The sequence below is a fragment of the Poeciliopsis prolifica genome, unplaced genomic scaffold (assembly GCF_027474105.1).
Source record: "Poeciliopsis prolifica strain line A6 unplaced genomic scaffold, Auburn_PproV2 SCAFFOLD010, whole genome shotgun sequence".
Taxonomy (NCBI): domain Eukaryota; kingdom Metazoa; phylum Chordata; class Actinopteri; order Cyprinodontiformes; family Poeciliidae; genus Poeciliopsis; species Poeciliopsis prolifica.
In genome coordinates, this window is record NW_026562385.1 from 11,079,822 (window position 1) to 11,099,720 (window position 19,899).

The window sequence follows — 19,899 nt, forward strand, 5'->3', positions numbered from 1 at the left end:
ACACACGTTTCCTGTGTTTTTCTCACAGGAAACGTGTGAGAAAAACACTTGGATGGAAATATTCTGGAAAAAACGTGGAAATTTTAAACAAAAACTTTTAATTACTGAAACTAAATTTCCCAAATTTTTCTTGAAAATTTAATGGATTCTTTTTTTCAGCAAACTTTCTATTTTTGGATCTCAAATATTTCCACAAAAAAAACAACCTGTTAAATTGCAGAGATTCTCAGTTTCTGAGTTTTTAGTTGGAAATGTACTCTTGTACGTTTCTGTTCTTTTTCCCCGTTTACAATGGCCCAAATACACCATCATACTTGTCATTTTTAATATTTAGAAGTGTTAACTGTCTTTTCAGTTTTGTTGGAGGATATCTGAACAAACGGCATCGATGAACACTGAGGGCCACACAAGTCAGGTGGTGGCAGAATCATGCTGTGGGTTTCAGAAAACGTGGTAGAGGTTTCAAAAGACTAGTAGTAATTTACATTGAGAAAAAAATTACGTTTTACAAACTATTATATTGGTGGCCTGAAAAAAAAAGATACCCAACTCTTCCCAGGATTTGACTTAAAAAAAAATAAAAGATTGAAACCAGGATTTTTTTTTTTTTTTTTAACGTAACAAAATGTGTAAAAGTTTTGACTTTCCCGAAGCTTAGGCTCTTCTCTAGGAACGTTGTGATAATTCAGTCACGATCGCAAAGGTCAAGATGAATAATCCAAACTTCTCACATCCTTTGTGCAAGTGTCAAAACAGCCCAGTGAACTACGGGGAGGGCATTGTTTATCGATCGCACCAGATCACATGCAGCTGAACGTCTCCATATGGACTCACCAAAGATCATAATGATCGATAACACAAAGCAGCAACTCTGCTCTCTGTAGCGACGAATCCTGGATTTAAATAAATCTTTAGTTTTGACAAATCTGTGAAATAACTATTGAAATAAGTCACTGTACATCCTTTTGAAGTTGAGATGTACAGACATGCAGAGGAAGTAAACTCAGATTAAAGATTGGATACTTTCATTGTTTATTTTGACACTATGCTACTCAGATGCAGTATTTTATTTTTAAAAGCTTTTTGCATATCTTTACCTGCGGTGTCAATTCACTGCATTTGGGATGTGGAGTTGTATCACACCTTCTTCTGCAGGGTGAATGGAGTTATTTTCTCAGAAATTCACATAAAAAATAAAAAGGAACTTTATCTCATTTCAACAATTGCTGGAGGAGCAGGATGTTTTTCTCGTTTTTTTTCATGTATAGGGGGATAAAGAAAGCCACAAAAACATTCTTAGTCTCTTTTTTAATGCATTTCCCCACAGCGTCTGAACAGCGCCCCCTGGAGTCGTATTGTCGAACGACCATAGAATGTTTTGTAACACCGACACAGTAGGAGGCGCTAGAGACACAACGCCGTTGGGGGGAACATAATAAACATGGCCGACCGACGGTAATGGGTGGCAGAAGTTAGCGACGATAAAGCTTTGAAGTTGCTCGTTATTCTTATCGGTATTTAAAGCTTCTTTCACTTTGAAGACTTCGTCTAACGTGTTGACGCCTGTGGGAGGGGAGCTGACGGCGGAAGGTAGTTTGTTTCTCACCGAAAGGCCTTACAAGAAACGGATGTTAGCCACGTTAGCAGGCTAGCCTGCGTCTGCTTTTGTTTTTTTCTCTCTCGAATTATAACATTTGTGGACCACAAGACGGACGCTTTCTGTTTCACTTGGACATTTGTGCTTATTTTTCAGTCACTGAATTTATTTTTCTTCCTTTGCGGGGTCCGAGTGGTTGTTGGCAAGCCGCCTTGTGAGCATCTAGATTAAACAAACAAAAGCCTCGGGGAGCAGTGAACGCCGCTCGCTTTGAGTCGTCGGGACTGTGGGCGCGAGACATGGATCCGAAGCGAGCGCCCGGCAAACACAAGACCAGCGGCGGCAGCAGCAGCGGGGGCTCCAGCCCGGCGTCCCCCTCCAGCAGCCCCGCGGCGTCGGGGGTGGCCAACGCGTTCGCCAACGACGGCAGCTTCATGGAGATTTTCAAGAAGAAGATGGAGGAGGAGCGGAGGAAAAAGGAGGCGCAGGGAACAGGTGGAGAAGCGAGAGCCACCGAGCAAGGACAGACCTCAGTGGAAAAGAAGGCCCTCCCTGTGACCAGCTTTGTAAGGGGTTTAGCAGTTGTAAGACGAGATAGCAGTAGTTCAGCTCACCCAAATATATATATTTATTTTTTTTATATATATATATATTAGACACCAGTATCAATATTCAAATTGCTAGCTGAGTAAAGGTTAGGGTTGCTCTTCACTGGTGGTGCAGCAGGAGGCTAAATGTAGTCCCTCTGCTCTGGTGTAGTTTCCTTCATTGGCAATCCACCTGCAAGGACCCCTGTAACGGTGTCAGTCTTCTATCCCCTCACCCAGGTGGGGAAGCGCCGGGGCGGTGTGTTCCTTAAGACCGGAATGGTTGCCAAGAAGCAGAAACAGGACGCAGACGTAAGTGTGATGTCTTGTGCTTCTGAGGCATAATCTAAGGAGAATGGAGATCTAAAATGCAGCTGCTTTTGTATAGCACAAAAAAAAAAAGTTAACCCTCACATTTTCCCATCTATAAAACCATCTGCGGATTCCTCATGTCAGCAATTTTTGAGTTTATTGAAAATCAGTCAGCAAAACTATTTCTTTTTCTTTCTCCACACAGGCTGAGGCAGGAAAGAGTGATGCTTGGTCAAAGTACATGGCTGAGGTGAAAAAGTACAAAGCCCACCAGTGCAGCGACGACGATAAAACCAGACCGCTGGTCAAATAGGTGAAGCGACGACGCTTTTAGGAGACAAACCCACCCAGGAGGAGCTCCAGGGGAAACGACCTTTACTGACCTCCTCTTACTGCCAGTTGAAGTCACCTTCACTGTCGTTAAAGAAAGAAAAAGAAACTGCTTTGGCTGACTCAAGTCTTTTCCTTTGTTTTTGTTACTCTTTCATCTCGGTATTATTTTTCATGCCTTAGATGTCATATTTGTGTTAATCCATGTACAACTTAAACAGATTACAGAGCCTACCAATGGTTTTAATTAAATCCAGCTTCAATTGTTTTTGCGTCGCTGTTTGGTATTTTCACTGAGTTTCTGTATAAACAAACGAGTTTGGTTTCCCAATTCCAGACTTTTCCATTGATTTTTATAACATTTGATTTTTGTATTAAGCAAAATTAAAACATTTAACTGTGCTTAAAATACTAAATGCCATGTGAAGATTTTTAGGACGTTTTGTGGACGTCAGTTTTATCCTAAAGTGGAGGTAATGAATTGAAGCTCATTTTGTTGACAGCTCATTTTGTTGACAATTTGTCAACATCTTGATAACATTTTCAGTGCTCAACTGGCTTTCATACGTTTACAGAGCACTATAAAAATAGACAAGTATATACCTTAATTTTAGGAGAAAAAAACTTTTACTATCTGCAAGAACTGTCAAGAGTGTTTAAATAGACATCTTTTTACATTTACAAGGTGTACTTGAATGCACCGCGACGGCTCATAAGCCACGTTTTCAAACTTGGCTGAAGTATTTAATGATGGCATCACGTTAAGGATCAAAGATTTTAATTAAAGTAGGCTTGTGTACTATACAGAAACAAACGTATCGGAAGAATTCAAGTACATTTGAAAACATGTACATCTCTTAAAAAAGCTCAAATTCAATTTGCAGTTTACATTTCTTACAGGTTTCAGTGATAATTACATTATGCCTTTTTTTTTCTCCTTGTTTTCCTTTAAAAAAAACAGCACCAAGTAGACAAACTGACCATGCATCAGAGTGGGAGACGTCCAGAAAGGCACACAGTCCGGTCCGCCGGACCTTCATGCACACACAGCTACACTCGTCGCTGTCCCATTCATTACTCTCCCTGTCCACAGTGATTTAGGTCTATTATGTAAACATTGACAAACTATTTGCCTTCTCTACAAAGGAGCTATAAAATAGTTTTGTGTTTTTTAAAAAAGAAGTCATTCGACCGCGGCGCTATGAGCCGATTTCATGAGGTGAAGCCCGCTTGATCCCACATCCTCGTGGAGCATGATCTGTTCCGGATTTCTTGGCGTCATTAGTGGCACCGATGGGATTTTCACTGGCGCAATAAAATAAAATAAATAAAAAAATCGAGCCGGATCATAGAGTCTTCCTCTTAGTGTCGCCTCCTTGGCTCTGACTGACGTCTGAAGAAGAAGAAGAAAAAGTAGAAATTGTGAAGAAGAGTTGGATGTGATGCAAATAAAGACATTTGGTAGCAATCCCAGTATAGATGTGGCAAACACAGGTAACATAGAAGATATACAAAAAAAAAACAAAACAACCTTTAACTTAAACAGGTTGATATGAATATATTAATTCTGGGTTCTCTTCTCTTCGGATCACTCCACAGATTTTCTACTTTGCCGAAACATGGAGGACGGTTGACTTGGTAAACACTTCAGAGCTAAATTAGCATTTTTGGATCATCCCGTTTAAACTCCAATGATGACAATTTTTTTTTAAATCCAAAAATTTTCTACGTTTCTTAAGCCTTGGCCAGCTTGGCATCTTGTAGGAACCAGAGGCTGACAGACAGGAGGGAAGGAAATTGAGACAAGAAGGAGGGAAAATGAAAAAGGACAAGAAACTTCAGAAAGAATCAACATAGGACAGAAAATAGGTAAGACACTGAGGTACAGAGAGAAAGGAGAGAAAGAAAATAAGAAGATAATCAAAGAAATGAGGTGAGGACATGACAGAACAGGAGGAATAAAAGAAAAGATGGACAGAGATGAATGTTGGATGTTTGTTTTTGTTTTTCAGTTGTAGATTTGCTACTGGAGTACAAGATGAGTTCAACTTTCCACATCTTTACAAGTTGTGCCAGTAAGTATGACAAAGTGAAGGGGATGACTGCGAAGATGACTCCACCGAGACATGCTGCCACCGACAGATGAGAACAGAACCAGACAGCCCGAAACAAACGCCAGACACTAAAAACAGAAAAGGCTGAGCAGAAGAGACGGAGCAGGCGCGGAGGAACAGGAAGGGTCCGATTTTACCTGAGAAAGCGAGCTGCAAGTGAGGAGGCAGAGCAACCTGAGACCCTGACTGGAGACTCTTATACAGATCTGAGGAGACAGGACAGGGCGACGAGGAGGGGGAGGAACAGATGCCGACACAAACAGGAGAGATGGAAGAGAGGAGGGAGGAAGAGAAGGGATGCAACAGCCGGACATCAGGGAAGAAGCAGGAAGGAGGACAGGAGAAGATGTCGGAGATGAACAAAATGAAATATAGTCAAACATTAATTACATTCAGACAAACAATATGGTGATCCAACAAATGATGCCGACGTACAACATTAAACGGGGCCTACGGGAGACGACAGCAGAGCAACACACTTACTGTCCCACAAACAAGAAAAAAAAAAAAAAAAAAAAAAACTGGTATTTCTCATAGATTTTCTTAGTGCGCGACACTCACTCTGGGTCAAGGTAGAGAACGCTGCGCTGTTACTGGCCGCCGAGCTGCTGGTCGCCGTATTGGAGCCTCCTGCGCCCAGCTGGGAGAGGTTCAGCATGGGGGACAAGTGGAACGGCAGGGACACGGGCACCAGGCCCCCCAGCATCCCGAACCCCAGGGGAAGGGACGAGGCCGAGCCGAGGAGACCGCCAGTTCCTGTCGTGGAGACCTGGACGGAAAAACAGCCGGAAAGGTGTTCAGTTAAGAGAAACCTGGATCGGGGGTCAGGGTAAAACCTGCACACGGTTTCTTGAATGACCTGGACCTCTGACCCACTGAAACTGGGTCAGTGGGTCCCACTGGGCCCTTTACGCAACGGTATAGGGCTTGACGCACAGGAAGTTTCAGGTTCCCGTGAAACTTGCACAATCCTACACAAAACTGGTGACAATCCTACTCCAGCTAATCAACCGACGAAATCTCTTACACAATGCAGGCTAATTATGTGAAACATGAAAGTTGAAACATCTTCCAACTTCCTGGGTTCAAACAAGCCGACAGAAAACCTGCTGGGTCAGGAGAGCATCTCACCTTGATCTGACGCCACTTTGAGGCGTATACAACAATATGTGATGTTCTCACTTTGAATACCAGTCAACATGCGACACGCAATTAATACAAAATACAACATTAACTGCGTAAAATAGATGTTGTTTGTGGCGTCTGTTAGGGTGCAAAAAATATGTACAAAGACAGACGCTTGAGGACGAGCGACTGGCTTCATATGAAAAGTGCTTCAGAGGAAGCAAAGTTGTGTCTCGGGTGTTGGGTCCAACCCAAATGACAGCAAAAGGTGAACATTTTTCAGCTTTCGTTAGCCCAGACATTTCTACATGGACATTTCCATGGATTTCAGCAGTGCTTTAGCCGGAGGAGGACATGTGACTGTCCACTCTTCTCTAGTTTCCTAGAAATGGGCGGAGAGGGAACGACGTCGCCTCTCGTGTTTCGAGCCCTTTAGACGAGTTTTTAAACCCGAACACAAACCTGCGGTAGCTGAGACGAGACCGATGATAATGGAACGGACACGACCGGCTTGACCCCCTGAGGTGTCCCGCCCACAGTCCGCTGACGCTGGCCCTGGGTCACCGAGGCTGCGGCAGCGGCGGAGGCACTGCTTCCTGAATGCTTGCTCATAGATGAGGTGTTTATAAGGCTGGTGTTGGTGGCGCTGATAACGCTGGGGGTCTTTTGGCTGCTGGAGGGAGGGTAGCTGACTTGACCCGACTTGGCCACTCCTCCTGAAGCACCTGAGAACGGCGGCCGGAAGCTCGCCGGGGTTTTGGGAGTGTACTGGTGTATGGAGGGGGCTGCCTGAGATCGAGGACTCTGAGAAATGGAGGCCGAGGTGGGGATGCTGGCGGTGGAGGCGGGGGAGACGGTGGGGTTGGGCGTTCGGGGAGTGAGCTTGACGATGGGTGGGATGCTGCTGTGGGCGGACTTGGTGAGGGTGGCGTGCATGGGGGTGATGAAATTGGACTGCGGCTGAGGTTGGACTCCGGATGGGGTTTGTGGGAGGGAGGAGGACGGCTTGTTCTGGGGCGTCTGTGGCAGACGGGAAGTCTGGAAGGTTTTGTTGATGACGAGTGAGGGGGACGTGAGGGTGTGCGGCCGAGACTGAGTCGAAGTGATAATGATTGTGTCTCCACCGGTGACCTTATTATTGCTGCCCTTAAGGAGGCCCGACGGGGGGATGGAGACCCCCGTCTTTGGTCCCGGGGCCACCAGTGGAGAGGCGGTGGGCGGAGGGCGTGGTTTAGCTGAGGAAACCGAGACGGGCATGTTTGCTTTCGTCACGCCCACGCTTAAAGGTCTCTGAGTGTTCAAAACAGTGTGTCTGTTTAGCTGCGGCGTGCCCTTGACGACCCCCGGGCCCTCCACCCTCACCGGGGTCAGAGGAGACGGCGCGTTGGGGGCGGGCCGGGACAGGGAGGTGGAGGGCGATGAAGAGGTAGCGATGTAGTGAGGTGTGCCGGAGCTGGGAGTGCTGACGGAGGTCTTCTTCTGCAGCTGGAGGAGAGGCGAGGCGTGGAGGCCGGGGGGGTTGGCGGAGGTCTTGGGCCTTTCCGGGGACGGCGGCATGTCCCCCTGGGCCAAACCTTTAGCCGCGTTGCCGAGGATGGCGAGCGCCTGAGAGATGGAATCCAGGGAAGGAGCTTCGTCGAGGGAATCCAGGCATATGGTCCCCGGCGGTGACGGAGGGGGTCGCTTGGCAACCTGAGTGGCGGGGGACGGCGCGACACCAGCGGAGGGTGCGGGACGCTGGACCCACGTTACTTCCTGGAAAAACAAATTACACCCTTTTAAAAATGTGTCGGCTTATTTGTGGTGATATTAACAAGATTAACAAACTTCAATGTACTTATACAATGTAAAAACTTTTTAAATAAAATAGTTAAATTACCCATAATTACCCAAAAATGATCCGTAGTTTGGACACACATGACTAAATAATACTGAACAATGTGAAATATTTATAGCAGATTAATACTCAAGTCGTTTTCGTTCCTTTTGGGTCGTTTACATCAAACTGTGTTCCGTATTTTTATAAAAGGTGTGAGGTATCGTTCAGAAATATGCAAAAGATTCAATTGGCTTCTCACTTTGCTCTAGAATCTTGAAGAAATTTTTTTTAACTATGTTAATGTACCTTTACAGAGCATATGTTTATAAAAAAAAAAAGCCAAAACGTATTATCACACAAAATCTCAGTAAAATATGCTGAAGTTTGTGGATATGATAAACAGCTGAAAGTCCAGAAAAGAGACGAATTCTTGATTTACAAAATACTTCTGTCTTACCTTTGGCTTGGCTTTCGGAGTTGGGACCATCTTTTTCTTTGCTCTAAAGGCAAACCAATAAAAAAAAAATGTCAGGGAAAACTAAAAAACAAGCTTTTGGTGAATAATAAGACAATTTAAAAAAAAACCATCTCACATAAATCCAGTTAGATGACCGTGGACCATAGTGCTTTCTTTGAACAACATCCTACAAACAGAGATTAAAACAGTGAGTCAGCGGATCAGGTCTGGTTGTGCAGGATGCGACCCTGACGGGTTTCTCTGCTTCCGTCTCTCACCTGGCCTGCATCCAGCCCTTGGGCCACAGAGGCTTCACCTCCGACTCCATGAAGGCTTTGAGGTAATCTTCCACAGACAGAGAGGTTTTTCCCTCCAGCTCATAGAAGCTCAGCTTCACCTGCACCAGGTTACACAGCAACGACCTGCAAACCACGAAAACAACAAAAACAACGTGACAAGACGTGGAAACGTTTAGCGGACGTCAACTCTTTTAAATTATCCGGACCTGAGTTTGTCATCCCAGATAAACTTTTTCCGGGGCCCAATGACCCTCTTCCCAGGCTTCTCCTCGTCGTCGTCTTCAGACCCATTTTTGTCTCCTTCCTCCGACTGCTGCCTGTGACAACAAGCAACATCTGCGCTACAGCAACCAAACCTCCTTGAAATGTTTTTTTTATTTTTTAATTCATCTTTTTTTTAAGCGGGACTGATTTGTTACTTTGCCACTTTGGCGATGCAGTCCATGTTGTAGCGAGCGATCTGCTCCGGCATCACGCTGCACACGGCCAGCTTCAGCTTCAGGAGGGGCGTTCGAAGGCGGTCGTCCTGGGCGACAAGAGATTAGAGATGTCAGAGGTCACATGAGACGCATCCAGGCCAGCAGACTGGTGCTAAATACAGCCAGGGTAACGGGGCACACGGCAAGCACACGCACATTCAGACATTAAAGGCGTACACACGCAAATGTAAAGTAAAACACACACACACAAAAAAAAATTGTCATTTCCATACAATCTCACCTGAACGTTGAGGCTGAGCTTCTTAAGGCGTTTGAGCAGAGCCTCCTTGTTGCAGGGCACGAAGGCCTCCAGGTGAGCATAGACAGCTGAACGCACCTCTGCAGGCTGTTCCTGAACCTGCAACTCAATGCTGACGTACAAACACACACACACACACACACACACACACACACACAAACACACGCACGACGGTTGGCGATACACTCGCTTTGCACTTTTGATTAAAGAAAAGAAAAAGACACCGATGGACTGAAAGCTACTAACTCCAGAAGGATGTTGTTCATGTCCAGCGTGAAGAACTTCTTCCGGCCTTCTTCATCAAACTGACGGGACGCCTGGTGGAGAGTTCAGAAACTGCTTCAAATTATGACTCAAACCTTTTGAAGAGGTTGGAAAATCTGTGATACAGTAGATGATATGAATGTATGTTCTGATCAACTCCGTACCGCTCTCAAGTCTTCGATGCGCTTCGCCAGCGGGCCTGGCAATCCGCAGGGCAGCGGAGGAGGCGGGGTCATCACGCTGCCCGGCAGCACCCGCCCCGTTTTCTGCCCCGCCCCGAAGGAGCCGTTCTCCCCCTGTGAGGGGCTGCGGGGCTGCGGCGAGTCCAGCATGCCGAAGTCCAGGTCGCCCATCATGTCCTGCAGGATGTCGTTGTTGGTGGAGCCCAGCAGCGACATGACGGCCTGGTCGTCGGTCAGGTCCGTGATGTTGCAGTCGTTGCCGCCGCCGGCCTTCGGGTGGGCGCCGACGACCGCGCTGGGGGCGCCGGGCACTTTGGTGTTGGTGCGCGGCAGGGGGGCGGCGCCGGTGGCGGCCACCAGATTCTTCTTGCGCATCTCCTCCTTCTCCCTGGTGAAGCGGCGCAGCATGTTGGCCAGGTGCAGGGAGTCTTTCATCAGCTTCTTCCTCTTCTTCTTCTCGGGCCGGTGAACGTTCAGAGCCGAGACGCTGCCGCCGAAAACAAGACGGAGTCAGAGATGACCAAAATTTAAAAGGGTTTGTTTCTCCACTGGGCCTCATAACTGCTTAAAAACAAAAAATCAACAGCGCAAAGTGAAAACTCTGGGAACTCTGCCACCAGTTTGGCTGTATTTGAGATATTTAAAACAAAAACCTAATCAATACTTATCAATATCGACTGATATGAAACGTTTTTCAGCCCGAGTGTATTTGGCATCACGTTCTTCAATTTGTTTTATGAAACACTGGGGGCAGCCCTGCTTACATCATGTCCAATAAGAAACTGGATTTAAAATACTTGGTCAAGTTTTTGCAGTGTTGCAGAAGCTCACCCAGGCTTTGGTACTTTGTTTTTCCTGGGTTTCTTGTCCTCCAGGATGCCGCCATCTTGCTTCTTCCGTCGCTTTTTAATCGCCCGCTCGTCGCCGTCCTTCATCTTCTGTAACAGACAGAGACTGGGGTTCACAGTTTGCTGCGGCGTCGGGGCTCTTTGAACGCAAACGCCGCGGAGAAAAGGCGGCCCACCTTGAATCGGTGATCGTCCGCGTTTTCCCCTTCGGAGTCGGACGCGGCCCTGAACTGCAGCGTCCCGGTGTTGATGTAGAAGCCTCCATGTTTGGTGGTGAGGGAGGCCGGCACCAGCTCGTCGTACTGGAGCCGGCGGCGGGAAAAAATATCACAATCCAAGTTCAGTTCAGCTTCTTTTAGAATCCAGTAAATATCAAGTTAGTTTGAGCAAAGAAGATTGTCTTTTTTTTTTTTTTTACACTGTAATATTTATATTTAGCTGATTAAGGAAACTCTGCACGACTCACAGCCTCTGAGTTGTCTATAAAGGGATCGGTTTCATCGTAGCCGTAGCCGATGTCGATCAGATCCTGCATCCTGTCTTTTTTCTTCTTCTTTGTGTTGCCTCCCTACAAACACAAGTAGATGGATCAGAAAAGCATTTAAAAAAAAACAACTATAAATCTCGCAATAAAAATAAAAAATAAAACGTTTTGCCATGCAGTCACATTTTTAAGCTGCTTTATTTTCTGTAACGATTAGATGATATCGGGTGCTAAATTTACAGAGAATCGGTCCAATTATCGCATTTTTTGCTTTTTTTTCCCAAATGCATTAGGTGAAAACTTTTTGAAAAACCGCCACAAAATACAGACAAAAGAAAAGAGGAAACTGAAGAAAAAGCAGAAAACGCAGAATAGAACAAAGGAGGAATGAAAATAAGAAAAGAAATGGAAATGAGGAAGAGAAAAATAGAACAAGCATGAAGTCGTATTAGAAGAGAAACGAGTTACTTCTGGTTTATTGGATCTGCTCAGCTTTAATAGAGCAATTTTTTTTTCATTTATGGAATTTGATGATCAGAACACTAAGCCTGAGGACGCAGAAAGAAAAAAGTAATCAACTGATCAAACTTTGCATTCACTTATGACCAGTTAAACTAATTGATCTCACTGTCGGGTTCCACTGGTTCAGCGCTAATTTCTGTCCATCCACACACGCGCGCGCGCACACGCACGCACGCACGCACACACACACACACACACACACACACACACACACACACACACACACTTCAAGGTGAATCTGCTTACATATTTGCTCTCAAACTTTCTGGCCAGCTCCTCTACCTCCCTCCTCTCCTTCTCGTCATCAGCAAACGGGTCGCTGGGATCGAGCGGAGGGGCGAGGCCTTTGGGGACCGTGGGACCTGCCGGTTTTACCTGACGGAGAGGAAAACAGACGAGCTTTCAGTTTGGTTTTTGAAAATATTGTAAACATGAAAAGATAAAAATGAATACTTGTTGATCTCATAAGATTTGAAACACTTGGATTCTTGTTGCTTTTGACTAAATGTGGCTCCGGGCCGTCAGGAAAACCCGCTGAAGCTAGAAATGCAGCATGGAGCTCTGCTAGGTCAGAATCTGATTGGTTCTCTTTCCAGACCTTTTCCTTCATCACGTTGTTTGCTTTTGCTGTGTTCAGACCTGGTCCTGGATGCCATGCAGCTGGAAAGACGTTGCTCTTCCTTTTTTTATATATATACTTTAGGACAGTCAGAATGATGCATAATCATGGCAACAACATCTCTTTCTTACAACTGGTCAGCGTCTCAAAAGCAAAAGCAACGCCTGACCGTCACGAAACCGTAGCGCAGCAGCCATCAGTCAGAGGCTTCTTCAAACTCGTTGCAGAACTGGAGACAGCGTTCCCATCCACACCGACCCGCATAATCAACTTCAAACACTGAGCTTTAATAATGACTTCTAAGTTAGAGCTTTCATATAGATATCGAAGCAAAATATAAATAGACGTACTTTAAAGAACCGATTATTTATATGCCTAATGTTAGGTCACCTTTCTGAATCTGCAGGAAGACCAGACTAGACTCTTTTTTTTTTTTTTTTTTAGCTGGCTTTCTTCCATCCATGTTTTAAAAACACACTAGATTCCTGTCCTCACTTTCGATAAAAGGCCCCATATCATGATGCTGCCAACACATTCTGACTCCGATTTCCATTTTGAGATGCTAGGCGATGTCTGAAGGCAACTGTTTGGGGTAATCTAGTCCGATATTAAAATGTAATGTCCTCCTTTCCAATTCACAGCAATGCACTACATCGTCACGCCCTCGAATCTCAAAGTGTATAGTTTGCAGTTGTGGAAATATGTTGCAAATCTAAACAGAAGCTCGCAGAAATAAGCCTATCGCTGACTCAACAGCACCATTTGGAGAGCTGGTGAATAGAAACAGCATTATTATTCCTTGTTAGAAGTGCAGCGGGGGCTGACATGTTGTCAGAAACCAACAACCCAGTAAACAAGCTGCACATTTCAACATGACAGCGGCCACAAGAGAGGCCATCCATCCCGGTCTGCATTACCTCCAACCACAACCTGTCTGTGGAGGATCCTGAAGAAAAAAAAGTGACTCATAATGTAAAGCCGTTTTTAAAAAGACTCGGAGTGAAGTTTCTTGAAATTGTTCAATCTCAACGCGCTTTGTTTTTCTGCTCTTCTGTGGATACATGAATGTTTTTTTTTTTTATTTACTTTTTTTGCTGCTTTTATGAAACTTATCAAACACAGTTGTTTGATGTTTTCCGCCCCATTAAGCAGATAAATCCTATTTAAAACAGCGCAGTAGAGGACGGAAGCCTCGCGGCAGAAATGTCCCTGTTGCCGTAATGGAGTCACGTTTGTTGGTGTCTAACCTGAGGAGGAGTTGACTGGACCAGCTCGCCGTAGTTGAACTCGGAGGAGCCCTTCTCGTTCGGCTCGCTCAGCGCCAGGCTGAGGCGGACGGTGGGCTTCGTCTCCCCGCCGTCGCTGTCGCCTCCTCCCTTGGTGTTGCCGAACAGAGCTCCTCCGGAACCTCCCGACCCGACCGCAGCTGCACCTCCACCTCCATCTTTCCCCAAACTGACGTCGGCGGCCTCGTCCTCGCGGCGGCGCTTCTTGTTGGACTCCGGGGTCTGCTGCTGCTGCTGCGGCGGCGGCGGCGGAGCGCTGAAGGAGGAGATGGTGACGAACGGCACTTTCCTCGGCTCTGCCATTTGGCGCTCTGCGCTCCGGCGAGCGGGCACGCCAACCGGGGAAGTGGGGAGGGGAGGGGGGAGCGAGCGGCAGCTGCTGGGAGAGCTCAACCGGGGAGTCTCGACGAGCGCTGCTAGCTAGTTAGCTATTCGGAATGAGTGCTCCGGGGCAACACAGCGACTTTATTCCCCTCTCAACTCGCTGTAATCCATGTAGTATTGTCCGTGGCTCTGCCCCGCCGCCTACGAGGGTCTTAAACATAAAGAAATCGCAATTTTGAGTATTTCCATGGAACTGGTGTTTAGCTACAACAGAGAAGATTTTGAAGTAGCCATCTTGGTCGTTATTATCATTATTCAGAGGCAGGGCGTATGAAAAGAAAGAGGAAGGGGAACCGCCATTGGCCAATGGCAGCACCGGAACACGCCCACATGACAGATAAGCGCGAATCTGGTGGAGATGATCGTTCTGCGCAGGCGCAGTGTTTGGGAGCCTTCCGGGGGCCGCATGGAGGATCTCTTATCTGGGAAAACATTCTGCCAGTAATAATGAAACATACTTCTCTAGTCTTGTATGAACTGCATAAGTATTGACTGTGCAATGAAATAAATATGTGCTCATTTACCAAAATGTTCGACGGTAACAATAAGAGTTTTATTCAAATACACAGGACTGTTTCAGCCCTTCAGAGAAGTGTGACAGCAGCACCAGGATATAGTGGGTCAAAAGGTTACAGTCCAATAAAGCAATCACTTACTTCTGTGTATAATTATTGAATAAATTATTTTTTTGAACACCCAATTTATTACATGTATAATAAATGTTTTTCTTTTTGTTTGTGAATGATTCTAAGCTGTCTTCAGTCCTAAAATCTGACTCATCAGTTGTTGGTGTCATTTAATTAATACATAATTAGTTCTTAAATGTATTATCCAGTAACTGAAATTAAAAGTGATGTGTTTGCATGCATGTGTAAAAAAATGTGGATAGGATCATCTATTTTATCAATGAAAACAAAATGAAATGTGTAATTATTCCACTGTATTTGTTTTCACTGAAAGCTGTGCTCAGTCTGAACATGTTGTGAAGATTAAACATGTCTGGTGGAAATTGGTAGACCAAGAACAGCAGCTAGTTTACATCAGAAGTCCAAACCTTCTACCACATGGGCAATAATATATTTCTGCTCTTTGACAATTGATTACTAGGTGCTTTGTTGCTCAATATTCTGGGTACAATGTTCAATTACCAAGGGTTTCAGTTTCTGGATTTCTGGACATTCACTGTATCTACTAGTAGTTCACTTATTTCAAACTATGGATGCCTGGGTGGAACATCCAGCTGACCCAGCAGGACCAAGGTCACACGATTCACCATGTAACTGATTTACACTCCAGGTTTTACTGCCAAGTCCAGATCGGGACAAATTTTTCCAACTCGTTTTCATGCGAACAGCTGGGTTTCTTTAAATCACTTTATTAACAGGGTTAAACTGGGTTTGGCTGCAAAGTTCAGAAATTTTGATCAATTTTTGACTAGACTCAGTAGCTCACTTTAAAGGAGTAAAAAGAGAAACATATTTTTAAATCTGCTTTCATTTAGTTGTTTGTTGAAGCATTTTGATTATCATCTTCAAAGTTTCTTAAATCAAGTTTTACTCACTTTTTGTGCCCTGAGATGACATTTGGGTGCCAAAAAAAAAGATTAAATGCAGTGAGAAATCTGGTCAACACCAGGAAATGATCAGTTTTTCTTTCATTTTGTCAGCAGATGACATCATACTCAAATAATTTCTGACAACCTCTCTAGTAAAAAGCTTCATTTCTCCACCCGAAATGACGGGACACTTGAACTTGGCTGGTTTTAGAGAACAAAAAAAACAAAAACATGAGTCAAAGTGTAACACTTTTATTGTTGCTGTGTTTACTGGTTTAAGACCAGTCGGAGGTGGTGCCGCCCCAGTCAGAAGCCTGAGCGGTGGGAGCAGTGGACCAGTCGTCTGTGGCAGGCTGGGTGCTCCAGTCTTCGGCGGCTGGGGGACAGAGGTCAAACAGGGGTCAGAGAGCGACAGGAACCACTGATCTACATGTAGAGAAGAAGCTCTGAACTCACCAGTGAAGGCCTCTCCAGTCTTGACGGGAGCAGCAGCTGTAACGACACAACCGGTTTTAAACAACAGAAGAAGAAGAATCAAAGGATGAGAACGAGGACGGAAACAACTCATTGAGATTTATCCACTACTGAAACAATTGTAAACTCGTTTTAGTAATTGTCCAGATCCTATTCAATTATTAATTAGGAAATCTAAACATGAATCACCAGATCAACACTGTTTTGATCACAAGTCAGGCAGAAGAAGCTGAGCTTTTCACATGTTGATGTTAGGATTCTTTTAGCTGCAGATGCTACAATTTAGGCTAAAAATATATTTTTAATACTTTACTGAATTGTTTATCTGTATCTATTAAGTTATTTCTAATACTGTATGAAAACTGCTTTTAAATGAATAATCTACAAAATGTGTAGATGTTTTTTTTATCTGATTGTCAGGACAATTGAATAATAAAATGGAGGTTTAGTTGCAGGCCTGATCAGAACTCGTTTTAAAAGCAGGCTACCTGCAGGGAACTGCTGGATGGGCACAGACGGAACGGCGACGCCCTCGGACCAGTCGGTCACCTCAGGCTGGGCGAACTCGGCCTGCGGGGCCGTCCATTCGCCCTGGAACTCCTCCTTCACCACCGCCTTCTCGGCTGCGGCCTGCTCCTCCTTCTCGATCTGAAACGGGTTTCAAATCAGAATATAGCTTAGCTTCGCAACGTCCAGCAAGCTAAGCGATAGTAGCGAGGCGCTGTGCTCCTCCTACCTCCTCAGGGTCTCTGTAGAAGTACAGATCGGGCATGACCTCCCATGGGTGTTCCCTGGAGATGGTTCCCCTCATCCGCAGAACCTCCCTGGCCAGCATCCACCACATCAGACCCACAGAGTGGTGACCCTGAAATGTAGAGAGAAAGTCATTAACGCGTCGTCACACAGCCTATAGACACACTCCGCAATGGGACATTCCAAAAACAAATGAGTAGCATTGTGCGCGGGTGTAAAACATCTGAAGTGCATACAATAACACTTCTCTAAGCTCCGCCCCTCACCTTGTTGTTGCAGGGGATGGCGATGTCCACGTATCTTAGTGGGGAGTCGGTGTTGCACAGGGCGATGGTGGGGATGTTGACGTAGGACGCTTCGGTCAGCGGCTGGTGGTCGGCGCGAGGGTCCGTCACGATCAGGAGGCGGGGCTCCCTGAAGGCCGCCTGGATCTGATTGGTGAACGTGCCGGGGGTGAAGCGGCCATGGAAGGTGGTGGCTCCGGTGGCCGAGGCGAACTTCAGCACCGCCCTCTGCACAAGAAAGGCAACAAGGCTTCAGGAAACACGACTTCTGCTTTCAAATTCCAGACTTTTTTTGTCTTACTTTTTAAAAATATTTCTGGCATTTGAGAACATTTATCCACTGTGGATTTAACATCCGCGCAGCAGCAGAGAAAAATTGTGAATTTCACTCAAGTTTATTCCTGTCACTATTAGTTAATAGCATAATAATTTAAAATTTTCATGTTTCCATACATCATTTTTCACATTATTTTTCAGCCTTTATAATCAAATTTTATCTCTAACCTTGTGCATTTACATGATGAACTGTGGCTTGGGGTGTTATCAAACCCCAGTCATCGGACTGGCGTTAGCAAAACCCCCGAGCCGCTTTACTTTTGCACACTTCCGACACCAGAACGCTCACATCAGCGCCCGGCTTTAACAGTGTGCGTTCACTCTCAAACTCGCGCGTTTTGTTGTTCATTTTATATTTTAGTTGTTTTTTTTACCTGGCCAGTGTTCCTGGAGGAGATGACGCACACATCCGCCGGGTTCTCAATGGCAACAATGGCCCTGGCCGCCAGCAGCAGCTTCTCCCAGGTCTTCTTCAGGTTAATGATATAAATACCTGAGAAGAAAAAGAGACAAAACTGCGACTCTGGACAGTGTTTGAGGTGACCACCGCGTGGCTGACGGTTTCTGGCACGTACCGTCGCTTTTCCTCTTGTAGACGTACTGCTCCATCTGGAAGTCGAGGTTCATGCCTCCCAGGTGGGTTCCTGCGGCCAGGAACTTCAGCACATCCTCCTCCTTCATCTGAAGGACATCCAGACCTCCGGACATCGTGACCACTTTCCCTGCGTTACGAGTTCAGTGGGAGAGCTGCAGGAGAAAGACGGGAGCGACTAGGGTCACACCACAGATTGCACAATCAAATGTGAAACTGCTTCTTTTCTTTTAATGTAATTCTTTTTTAGTTAGTGGCCAACTTATTCACATGACCAACTTCATATCGACCCACTTTGTCTTGTGAGGAAATTTACTCGACACTCAAATTAGCAGGCAAAGGGTTGTTCAAATCCATTTGGGTTTCATTAGATCACAATGAGTAATAATTTTACAATTTTGATCATTTAATATCCAACTTTTGCAAGAACATAATCCAATTTCAGATTTATCCTCCAATTTGTTAACCTTAAACTGATGCCACACTGACGCATCGCATTCAATATTTTAGCATTGTAAGAATATCCAATCATTACTTTATCATAGTACAGTAACTTTTTATTTATTTCATGTGGGTCAAACAGTAACATCAAACTACTGGTCTGCGAAAACAGGACTAAACTGTAAGCTAAACTGAGGTGCCCCATTCAGCACCTCACTTTTTTTTTTACTTCAATAAAATTGGAACTATTCTCTATGGCAACATATTAGGCTGTAACGAGGAAGTCACGTAGAGGGAAAGCAAAGCCGCTTCATTGAACGCGTGTCCGTGGCTAGCGGGTTAGCCTAAAGCGTTAGCATTTTTCGTAACCGTGGAAATAAATAGTTTGGTTGCGCACATAAGTAGCATCAGAGTGGTCTCGTCGCTTCATGATAAAACAACCCAGCACCCTTGTCGGTCACTGGTCTTATTTTGTGCCGCTTTATTGATGAAACGAGGTCGTTAACACTCACCACGAAACAACGCCGTATGGAAATCTGAGCACACGGTGAAAAAGAGGGCGCTGGGAGGAAATGACGTAGTTTTTATACTAAGTTTCCAGGTACGTGATTGGTCCTTTTCTCTTTTTTTTTCATGATAGATTTAAGAGTTTTAGGATGGACAAGTTTGCGTTGGGAAGCGATGCAGTTCTGCTTGGAAACTTTGGATAAACGTTTTATCAACACTTTTTTTTATGTTTCAGTTGAAAATAAATAAATAAAAATCACTCACAATATGGCGGCAGAGTTCACGTAATGCGACGTCTTACCGCTATATGTCTATGGCAGCCGTCAATGGCAGAAATGCACCACACCACTTTGGCCACTAGGTGGGGCCTGTTCACTACGCTGCAGCGACAGCAGCAGGGGCAACCAGAGGTCGATCCGCGGTGACGGATGAATATCCCATATTAAGACAAAGGAGATGGAAAGACCATATTAAGACAATGCTGAGACGCTGAGTCCTCGGTGAAAGACTGACCTGTGTTGTAACTATATTTGCCAGAGATAAAATGTTCCAGGCAAAGGGCTCATAATATGTACACAAGGGCGTTGTGTGTTGAGAAATTATTTATTGGAACATTGACATGTGAGCAGAAAGTTGACCAGAAATATTGGAATCCCGTGGCGACAAAGTGCACACAAACAGACTAACTGGTACCAAAATAAGGTTTGACTAAATGCCAAGGATAGTTTTATTTACTTCAGATTCAAGATAGACGCCCATTGTAGCTAGAGAATAAAAAAAACCCCATTGAGCCTCAAAAGAAAAACCCTCTGATGTTTACAACTCATATTTCAGCCACGGATCTGTGAATTACGTCTGGCAGAGAAGGGTTGTATTGATCCAAACATTCCTAATGCCTAATGACGGACACACAAACACACAAACGCATGCATCCTGTCCAGCTTATCTGTACCTGTGCTGAGATAAGTCGTTGTTGGTCCTCATGTTCTT

The 19,899-nt window shown here is 45.1% G+C and overlaps 3 protein-coding genes across 5 annotated transcripts; 1 reads left to right on the forward strand and 2 right to left on the reverse strand.

The window, feature by feature from the left end:
- Positions 1 to 1,014: 1,014 nt before the first annotated feature.
- On the forward strand, positions 1,015 to 3,094 carry trir (telomerase RNA component interacting RNase). The gene is made up of 3 exons (XM_055035582.1): positions 1,015 to 2,163; positions 2,425 to 2,496; positions 2,702 to 3,094. Exons 1-3 carry the CDS (start codon positions 1,897 to 1,899, stop codon positions 2,807 to 2,809), a joined length of 447 nt encoding a protein of 148 aa, XP_054891557.1. The 5' UTR covers positions 1,015 to 1,896; the 3' UTR covers positions 2,810 to 3,094.
- Positions 3,095 to 3,544: 450 nt separating this feature from the next.
- ubn2b (ubinuclein 2b) lies at positions 3,545 to 14,202 on the reverse strand. Of its 3 annotated transcripts, none has more exons than XM_055035563.1 (17): positions 13,545 to 14,202; positions 11,925 to 12,053; positions 11,139 to 11,240; positions 10,849 to 10,974; positions 10,656 to 10,759; positions 9,807 to 10,311; positions 9,625 to 9,695; positions 9,361 to 9,490; positions 9,060 to 9,166; positions 8,847 to 8,957; positions 8,620 to 8,763; positions 8,478 to 8,528; positions 8,342 to 8,384; positions 6,528 to 7,820; positions 5,502 to 5,709; positions 5,078 to 5,146; positions 3,545 to 4,219 (listed from the first exon to the last, which is right to left on the reverse strand). In XM_055035563.1, exons 1-17 carry the CDS (start codon positions 13,884 to 13,886, stop codon positions 4,173 to 4,175), a joined length of 3,582 nt encoding a protein of 1,193 aa, XP_054891538.1. In that variant the 5' UTR covers positions 13,887 to 14,202; the 3' UTR covers positions 3,545 to 4,172. The 3 variants fall into 3 exon arrangements, with proteins under 3 accessions (XP_054891538.1, XP_054891537.1, XP_054891539.1); XM_055035562.1 differs by having other exon boundaries at positions 10,656 to 10,762; XM_055035564.1 differs by lacking the exon at positions 5,078 to 5,146 and having other exon boundaries at positions 10,656 to 10,762.
- Positions 14,203 to 15,758: 1,556 nt separating this feature from the next.
- Positions 15,759 to 18,976, reverse strand: rpsa (ribosomal protein SA). The gene is made up of 8 exons (XM_055035575.1): positions 18,915 to 18,976; positions 17,945 to 18,116; positions 17,744 to 17,862; positions 17,016 to 17,261; positions 16,733 to 16,861; positions 16,485 to 16,644; positions 15,979 to 16,014; positions 15,759 to 15,898 (listed from the first exon to the last, which is right to left on the reverse strand). Exons 2-8 carry the CDS (start codon positions 18,075 to 18,077, stop codon positions 15,798 to 15,800), a joined length of 924 nt encoding a protein of 307 aa, XP_054891550.1. The 5' UTR covers positions 18,078 to 18,116; positions 18,915 to 18,976; the 3' UTR covers positions 15,759 to 15,797.
- Between the last annotated feature and the right edge of the window lie 923 nt (positions 18,977 to 19,899).